We start from the raw sequence: 10,011 nt of genomic DNA, 5'->3' as shown, positions 1-10,011 counted from the left end.
TGCCACTTTGTATTATCTCTACGATAGAATCAATTGTTTTTCAATTTAAAATTTTTACTCATAGATCGTATTGGGGCATTATTTTCGATAAATAATAAATTAAATTGATTAAAAAGTCAAACCTCTTGTATGTGTTAGTTTTTGTTGATTGTAAATGATTAAAATTTTATGTCAAATAATAATACATTGCATCAACTGTACTAAATAAAAATAAATCTAAAAAAGTTTAAAATGAAGGTTGGCGTTGACCGTTTGACGTTTCTTGATATTTTATACCCATTGTCATTATTGTCATTATCAATTGTTATTTATGTGTACAAGAATACATATTTCTTCTGTCATATCTACGTTAAGTACATTGTGTTAGTTTTGGTAGAGCTTTTGTTACTTTCGTTCAAAATGCCACATCAGTTTTCGACCACAGAATATGCAGATTTGTTTATGGATTCTGTAATGGGAATGGTAGAGCTGCTAGTAGAGAATATCGCAGGAGATTTCTTAATCGTCGAACTCCCAGGCATCCAACATTTGGGTCAGTTTTTAATTATTTGCGAGAAAATGGCACTTTTCCTAGTGGAACAACAGAGCGACATGTAAATGAAGCGCAGGAAGATGACATTATGGACGCCGTTACTATGAACCCTACAATAAGCACTAGACAAGTAAGTCGAGAACTCAATGTTACTCCATCAAAAGTAAGTAGAGTCTTACAAAAAAATAATCTATACCCATATCACATTCAAATGGTTCAGCGATTACATGCTGGAGATGAGATCGATAGGTTGGAATTTTGTAGATGGATTAACAATAATCGACCAACGCTATACAGGACACTATTTACAGATGAAGCCCAATTTACCAGAGACGGGATAAATAATTCACGAAATTCACATGTGTGGGCAGAAGAAAATCCCCATGCTATTCGAGAACGTCGTTCTCAGTTAAGGTTTTCGGTTAACGTGTGGATTGGTGTCATAAATAACCAATTAATAGGTCCTCACTTTTTTGATGGTCCTTTAACAGGGCAAGTCTATTTGAACTTTCTACAAAATATTTTGCCGAATTTGCTTGCCAACGCGAACGTTGCTATCCGAGGGATGTATTTTCAGCACGATGGGGCACCCCCACACTTTTTACTGGCAGTGAGACAACATCTCAATAATGTTTATGGCAACAGGTGGATAGGACGTGTAGGTCCTATTTCGTGGCCTTCAAGATCCCCTGATTTCAATCCCGTTGATTACCATATTTGGGGACGATTGAAGCAACTAGTTTACGCAGTGAATATTCATAACCGACAACAATTAATTGATAGAATTATACATTGTTGTAATACTATTAGAAACGATCCCCAGAGTATCCGTAATTCAATACGTCAATTAACAATTCGGCAACAAAAATGTGTACAGGCTGCAGGGTTCCATTTCGAAAATCTATTTTGAATTACTTTTATTTTGTTACCATTATTGTATCTTTTCCAGTTCTAATTTATGGTTTATCATAACTATGTACATATTTTTAGTTTTTTTTTTTTAAATTGTTCTTCGTTATTGTTAGTAGTTACTGTTTTTTGTTGTGCAGTGACTCAGTTTATCATTTCAATTAAAATGTTTGAAATTTATAACATTTGTTTAAATTAATTACCTTATAATTTGATACTTCATTATGGTTGTTCTATTTTTGATAAGATTTGATCGTTCACTAAAAATTTAATAAAAGTGCGACAACATTGTCGCATATGACGTTTTCATTGGCTATTTATGTAGTTTGAAAATCTTTTATTGCAGTTTAAAAAAAATATATACTGGGTGTAATATTTAATAAGAATCCCTAAATTAATTTTTCCAAAGCCAGTCCTGAAATTTTTTAGTTTAGCTAATACCAGTCGAATGCTTGATAGTAGTGTACTGTATCATGCAAAAATTAAAAAAATCAAATGAGCCGTATAAACACTACAGTAAAATGAAATAAATGGTCAATTACACAAATCACCCTGTTAATTAATAAAGAAGAGGAGTTGACATTTTTTAGTGGCCACATGATATGCTCCCTGAGGGACTCTACATATGGTAGAAGTATGTAAAGTTCCTCATGACTCACCCTGTATTTACGTTCTTAAAATGAGAATGAGAGAAATATGATATTTTAGTTTATTTAATCAACATTTCGTATTACATAAGCGTACAGTGTTCTATTTCTTGGGAATACATTTATTAAATAAACTTTATTATTAACCTTATAATAGTTTTGATGTAAGTAAAGTAAATTTAAGGCAAGTTTATTCTTTATATAGTATTAACCCATTAACGGCGTCTCAATATACAAAAAGAAATTTGACAATAATTAATTAAAAGCAGTAAAGCAAGACTTGTCAGAAGTAGGCGTGAATAGTTGGAGAGAGAAAGCAAGGGACCGAACAAAATGGAGGGAAATAACCATGTTTTTAGAATCCAGGGGCCTACAAGGCCTGTAGCGCTGTTTTTTCTTTTCAAAAGGATTTCTTTGAAACGAGAAAAAAGCTCCATACATTTTTTAATAATCCTTTAAGTGAGTCATACTTATGGTGTGTCCATAGCCAATTCAATATTCATAACAACGAATTAAACAGATTAAAGGAAGTACATTCAGTGTAATTATGTATTGGAATCTACTTTCACAGCTTGGACCAGAAGAAAAGAGGAACAGTTCTTATCATTTAATGTAAAATCCATTCTTAAGCGTGACAGTATAACGGAACAAGATGAAATTAACTTTAGAACTAAATTTGGTTCAGAGCAGTGGCTATACCGTTCTGACGAGACCTAAAGAGGTCGAAATACGTATAAGCGGTTGTCGCTGCCCTGTATCAAAACAAAAATCTAATACCGTCATTATGTTTTATTACTTACTTCGTTTGGAGTACCAGAAACTGAATTCACTACGAATTTTGACCAGGATGAACGGCATGTGGAATGCAATTTTAGATTCCCTTGCCGAGTAATTTATCCAGCTGTTTGTTTCGCAAATTTTAGGAAACACAGTGGTAAAAATTTGAATTCGGTTTCGCTAGGTAGAAATCGTTTGATTTATCTTTTTGTTTAATGACTTTTATGAAACCTACATACAGTATCTTGAAAGATGGAGTGTACCGTGTTCTACTTTCTTAAAGTTTAAATTAATGCTTTTGATGAAGATCCCCAGTTGAGAACAAACTAAAGAAATTATTTGCTACTCCAAAGAAAAAAGCATGGACATAATGATACTTTGCTATTTGATTAATTGGCACGATTAATGGATTTTGTAAGGAAAAATTAAAAAATGGACTGATGAAGATAAAAAATCACCTCAGTGTCACGAAAAATGGGCTTGTTTTTTTTTAACGCATAATAGCACTATGAGTTTTGGAAGATGTGCCAGAATGTATTTGCGATCCTTGCCCAGTTCCCTGAAAGAATCGTTTCGCTTACGAACATTCAATGGACGGACGAAAGGAACAAAATGGGAGTGGATACCCTTTCGGAAATATTGCAGGTACTCTACAATTTAAAAACGGGCTTTCTTGTTTAATTATATTTTTAAGTATGTAATAATAAATACGTATTCACTTCAAAATTGTTGTTTTTATTTATTATTATAATACGCCTCACAATTTAAACCCCTCTTTAGCTGGACAGTATCACCCCCAAGCCCTCCTTGTGTGTGTCCTGTTTTTTGAAGTTTATGGTTTGGTCACTCTAGTGTAGAATCATTTATATATTTCTTGTTGTTCTCTCAATAATAATTCCAGTTAAAGCTATCAACTGACAGGCACTTTAGACTCTGACAGTTTTCGGAGGTGTCAAAATTGTAGTTATATCACCCACATTGTGTTTCTTCATTTTTGGTCTCATATAATATATGGTTTGTATAAATTTAACTTTGCTTTTGTTAATTTTTCGTCTCTATGCCTCTGCAAGTATTTGTAAATCATTAAATATAAATATATATACACTGCGTGTTAGAGAAAACGGGCCACCAACAAAATTTAGGAAATTTTATATTTTTTTCATATTTCTCCAATTTCTTTTACTTTGTTTTATATTAATTAAATGAAATGAATTGTCAGGTGTACTGTGAAGCTAGATTGAGTCTGCAAAGAGAATAAACAAATTCGCAAAACCTATTAAACGATAAAATTCTCAGAACTCATTATTATATCAACGAGGCTATGCGGAATTGATTGTTTTGAGAACTGTGTGAACTATTGTAGTCTTTTAAAAAGTTTCTAAGATATATTAATGTTACACTGGCAGTGAAGTGTATCTCTTAATAACGATGGAGAAATATCGAAAGTCTGTTCAGATTGTTACATTGCTGGAAAATGGAGCAAACCAAAGAGATATGGCAAGACAATTGATTGTAAGTTTTTCAACTCAGAGAGTTTACCAACGATTGCTTGAGACCGGATCTCATCAACGGCGACCCGATACGGGTACGAAAAGGAGCACAGCAGTCAGAAAATATTGCGTTCTCACTACTGCTGCATTGCGAGACCGGACGCAACTGTTAGAATGCTCCAAAGCCATATTCAGCAAGTCTAAGTACCAGTAATCAGTGTTTCTACTGTTCGACGAAGGTTAAGAGAACATTCATTTGCCCGTGAACACGTCAATTGGACAATAGACAATTAGAAAAAAGTATTGTTTAAGAATGATTGTAGAATATCAAATTATCGTAAAGATGGTCGAAATAAGGTCTACAGAAGGGCTGAAGAACGTTCACAAGAATGTTGTTTTTGGTGGTGGCTCAGTAATGTTTTGGGCAGGGATTTCTTTTGAGGAACACATGGATCTCGTCTTGATTGAGACGGGCGCATTTATGGCACACAGATACATTACAAAGATCCTATAACAGGATGTGATGCCATATGCTGGGTTTATTGGCAATGATTTTTTGCTAATGCAAGATAATGAGATACCATACATGGCAAGGATTGTAACACACTATTTTGAAGATATTGGTATTCCAAAAATGGGCTGGCCTGCACAAAGTCCAGATCTGAATCCTATTGAGCATGTATGGAGCTTTCTCAAAAGGCGTGTAAGACATTATGTACCTGCTCCAACAACATGTGAAGAGTTTCGAATGGTTCTCATTGAGATATGGACCACTATTCCCTAAAGTGACATTCAAAACGTAGGCAGTTCTATGCCAAATGGAATGATGAGTGTTATTCAGAGCCGTGGTTGCAACATACATTATTGAAACGAGTGATACTTGCCTCTTCTTGACTAAATAATTTAATCACTGTAACTGTAATATATCGAAATTTTCAAATTTTCAATAAACTTTATACTTTCTCAATTTTTTCCTTTTTTTCCTTGTTTTCCATTTGTTACTAATGATAATGTCGGGTTATGTGTTACAAGAGTAAGTGACTCAATACACAACAGATTTAAATTTTTGGGTGGCCCGTTTCCTCTGAAGCGCAGGCAGTATATATATATGCTTTGTGGTTTTTCACAAATTTCCACGTATTTTTGAGAAAAACCATTAAGTATTTTGACGACGTGCTTGAAGTTAATTTCAATAGAAATTCTATTTAATTTTCTAATATATTTCAAAATCACAATAATATATCTATACATTTTTCTATTTCTCTATAGGCCAAACGACTCCTTTGAAATCTATAATCTACGTCATCCTCTTCACATAAGAAATATTCATTTTATCAGAGTCTGAGAAAATTACTTTTAATTCTAAAAACATTTTTATCAAACAATTTCCAAAAAAAAAAAAATTCCAGAAACACTACCGATACCAGAGAACAACTAATATTTAAGATAGATAAACAATACTGTGAGTACCTATTTTTGCTTCATAACATACTTTACCAAGAAAACAAATTATATCGTAAACAAACACTACAAAAGTTTAGCTAACAATTCACTAATGTTTTAAATACATCAGAGATAATTTGTATAATATGCTTCTTAGTTCGTGGAATATTTAAGAATGATTAGAAAAATAAATAATTAATAACAAACATTTTCCAAAGAACGTTTTTGCATTTCGTCGCTACGCAACCTGACAACCAGTTTTTGCGCAACTGAGTTTTGTATAAATTTGATAGAAGCTGAATTTCTGAAAAGATTTTTAAAAATACTGTTTGGTTTATTTCTCTGTTTTTGAATATGCTGGAGTTTCCTTAAAATATGAATCTATACATACTCTATGGACTAAAAAACAAAATAGAGACAATTTTTTTATTATTTAACAATACAATAATTGTTGACCAAAAAATCACGATTTTGACGCCATTTGTTCATACTAGGTTGGTGGTTACCTGAAATTGAATCCACGAAGGGTCACGACTTGAAGAATCCCGAGCGTGAGTATGAGTAACCTTCCCGGGCGTAAACAGAAACGATGAAGTGTGAGCGTGACTCACGACAATTCGCGATTAGTTCACCCATTGCATCGGTTGCGGTGGTTTACGTTACGGAAATAATATCAACAATCTCACTAATCAAGCAGTGTCACGCATATTTGAGGTTTGAATCTCTGACAGATTGCAGGTCGTGCTTCGTGCAAAGAGGTAATTTAAAAAGTCTTGGAAAACAATCTTTCTAGCGTATTTCTTAAACATAACAATGCCAAAAGTAGTGTGGGAGTGAATTTTAAATTAATAGAGTTTAAAGGAATTATTCTAGAACTTGCATGGTATATTGTTGTACAAAGATACTACAATATATTTCCAAAAGCGGCCCAGCAATTCCCTCAAGATATAAATGTTCTCTTTTCCAGAGAGGAGTTGACTATTAAACAAAGTTTCAAAGTTTCGGAGAGTTCAGTTTCCAGAGAGGAGGTGACTATTAAACAAAAATTAAATTTTATTGCAAAAGATCGCTGTCCACTGAATATAACAGAATCTAATTTTTGTTTACATTTTTTATAACCTATTTTCGACTTGTGTAACTTTTTAGGTAAGGGTTTCATAATATTTGCACAAGGGTTAATCAATTTGGGTGTAGACTTTGGTAAACATGATGTGAAAAACATTAGAAGAACTTTAGCAAGGACGAATTTACCAGGAGAATATGACAGAATAAAATGTATGTTACAATCTCTTCTTAGAAACTGTGAAATGTCCCTTACTACAGATTTATGGACAGATGAATACACGATGACCCTGTTTTTTGACTCTATTGACTTATTTTTTTCAACAACAATAGGTATCTTAAGAAATATTTACTAGAAAGCAACAGTACACTTCCAAAACTAGCAGTACTAATAAATGAATCACAAAAACTCAGAATTTTTTATTCAGTCTGAGTTAAATTACCAACCTACTAGATTTTAAGCTAAATATATGCCAATCACGCATGTAGGCATGAGTTAGGTCAGGATTTGGTACTAATAGTTACCAAAGCATTCTATTTAACTCAGCAGATCAAAAAACATTCTAATATAGCAAATAGAACCTTCTCTTCACCACGGTTATGTTGAATCCTAAAAAATGACATTTCGAAAGTTTTACTAAAGGAGACCAAGACAAAATGCTTTATGTAGTTCAAAATATTTCTTCAATCAGAAGAAAAAATATAAAACTAAGAAAATTTTATGATTATACATTTATTAAGTTCCTAAAATGTTAATGTTAACATGATGAACAAATTAGAAGCCTTCGAGATGTGGTTATATCATAGAATGCTCAGAATATCATGGGTTCAACACATTTCAAACAGAGAAGTATTTAATAGAGTATGAGGTGAAAGCGACTTAATAAAGATGATAAAAAAGAGAAAACTCGAATATCTGGGGCATATAATGAGAGGACACAGATACAGGATAATGCAGTTGATACTTAATGGAAAGATCAACGGAAAAAGAGGAATTGGTAGGAAGAAATGGCTCCACAGCCTTCGTCAATGGACTGGCTTATCAGCAGATGAATTATTACATGCTGTGCAAGATCGAGAATGATATCGACAAATCATCATGAAAGCCACCCACACCTAAAACTTGGGCACAGTACTCAAAGAAGAAGAACAGCAAACCATTTAAGAGTGTAAAAAAAGTAGGCATCTATCATATTATTTCAGCTGAACTTTCACTGAAAATTAAAGATACACCTTACAATCACTGATCTATAGCTTTACTTGGTAGATCTTTATATTGTTTACTTAATAATCATGGCTGTAAAGATTAGTTTAAATCCTTTTGAACCATATCCTCATTGTTAACCAAGGAAGCTTATTTAAAACAACTTGTATAGTCAATTCACTGAAGTGGCGAAAATTAAATCATTGAAAAGTAAAACAAGAGACAAAAAGGACAAACACAAAAGCTACTCCAAAAGAAATCTCTTATCAAAAATAACTCAATGTTTTTAAATTTCATTCTTGTCATTGAATAGAAAGGAATAAATTTGTACACTTACCTGAATAAAATATACAATAACAGTCATATCATGTTCCCTGTTGCCTCTTCCCATACTCTTAGCCATTTCCCTTATCTCTTCATAGCCAATAGTTGTTTCATGTTTTTTCTTGTCAACTTTTTCTGTACTCTTGGTTGCCTCAGAATCTTTCAGCAGGTCATTGAGATAAGCTTGATCCACTTGTTCCATGGCTTCTTGAAAGTCATTGCGAAAACCCTGGAAGAAAATATCATTCTTTGCACTTACTTCAATACATAAACGTATATCCTTTCAACCCAAGTAATACTTGTATTACTATACATTGTAATACTAGCAAGGCAATAATATGAAAGCTGCTCATTCTTGGAAGTTTTTTTTTTAAATATCTTCAAGGAGAGTAAACACATTAAGTAGAATTTGAGATGTTAGGAGCATTGACAAGAAATTGGCTGATAATCCTCACCTACATTCAACAAAATGCTTCAGGAAGCATGAACATATGCCGAATATGACTATCAATCATAATTTTAATGATTAAATTAACCCCTAGATGTTTAAATTTAAAAGTACTTGTAGATAAGTGACAACTTTACTAACTTTGTTTACTTCTGGTTCTAGAAGCTCCCATTTTCGTAGTCTCTTAAATGCATCTATTTCTGTTTCACCAAAAAGCAGGATTGGCTCATTTCTATCTCTTAACCGCGTTATCACTTCTTGTCGAGGTAAAATACTATGCTGAACATCAGACTCGATTTTGTCACCTAAAATTGAACATTTTTAGTCATATCTATAATACTATTATCATTTATTAATAGGTCGTACCATCTGATATGGTAGAGGACTTATCGTCTGCTTCATTAAGAGAATAATACTTCTTCCTGTACTCTTCTTGTTCTTTAGCTATAAGTTCTCCTCTTTTAAAATACTTTTTATCAGTGCCCTACAAATAAATTCCTAATTATATATTGCTATTACATATTTTATATTATTTTACGTACTAGAAGTTCTTTTTCTTCCAATAACTTTCGTTTACGGGCTATTTCAGCTTTTAAAATATCCATTTTTAAAACTATTTTTCACTCATATAAACATGTTTTTGTTTTGATCAAGAAGGTTGAAGTTGGTTAATACATGACAATGACAACATCACAGTCTGACAAATGACATCTTTTGGGTTTATTATGTCTAGAACACCGTACCTACAACATTTAAATAATCCATAATTATGTAGAATTTATTTATATGTATAAGCGTGTACAAAATTGTTTATCTTTATTAGAACAGTTACCTTATTTATGATATAAGTAGTTGACTTAATTAATTTTATAGTAAAATTTAAAAGCAGTGACATAGTTATGCAATAACCTTTACACTTTTTTTTAAATGCAACAATCGTTTCAAAAATAATTACGTTGTTACAAGTACATGATTGAAGCAATATTAAAGCCAATTATGTCTATTTGAATGTTAAATTTATTGAAATAGACTTATTTTAACCTTATTTCATGTTCAGTAAAGTGCCTACGTAAATTTAAATAAGCTAACATTAAACTAGGTATATTAACGTTTCGGACTACGTTATAAAGTTTTATAAAAACACCTAGAAGGAGTTAATAAATGTTGCTCTTTAG

The 10,011-nt window shown here is 32.3% G+C and overlaps 1 protein-coding gene across 1 annotated transcript in view; it reads right to left on the bottom strand.

Moving 5' to 3' along the window:
• Prp18 (pre-mRNA processing factor 18) overlaps nt 1-9,526 on the bottom strand; it is a 41,644-nt gene extending 32,118 nt beyond the window's left edge. The window contains exons 1-4 of the mRNA XM_072522175.1: nt 9,379-9,526; nt 9,203-9,320; nt 8,978-9,141; nt 8,402-8,617 (exon numbers count right to left, since the gene is read on the bottom strand). Of these exons, the coding sequence (XP_072378276.1) occupies nt 8,402-8,617; nt 8,978-9,141; nt 9,203-9,320; nt 9,379-9,441 (561 nt within the window). The 5' untranslated portion in view covers nt 9,442-9,526. The remainder of the gene's footprint in view (nt 1-8,401; nt 8,618-8,977; nt 9,142-9,202; nt 9,321-9,378) is intronic.
• Nucleotides 9,527-10,011: the final 485 nt, after the last annotated feature.

Source organism: Diabrotica undecimpunctata, chromosome 2 (genome assembly GCF_040954645.1).
Source record: "Diabrotica undecimpunctata isolate CICGRU chromosome 2, icDiaUnde3, whole genome shotgun sequence".
NCBI classification, from domain to species: Eukaryota; Metazoa; Arthropoda; class Insecta; order Coleoptera; family Chrysomelidae; genus Diabrotica; species Diabrotica undecimpunctata.
Note: the sequence above shows the minus strand (reverse complement) of the source record. Positions and strands in the feature narration are given on the sequence as shown.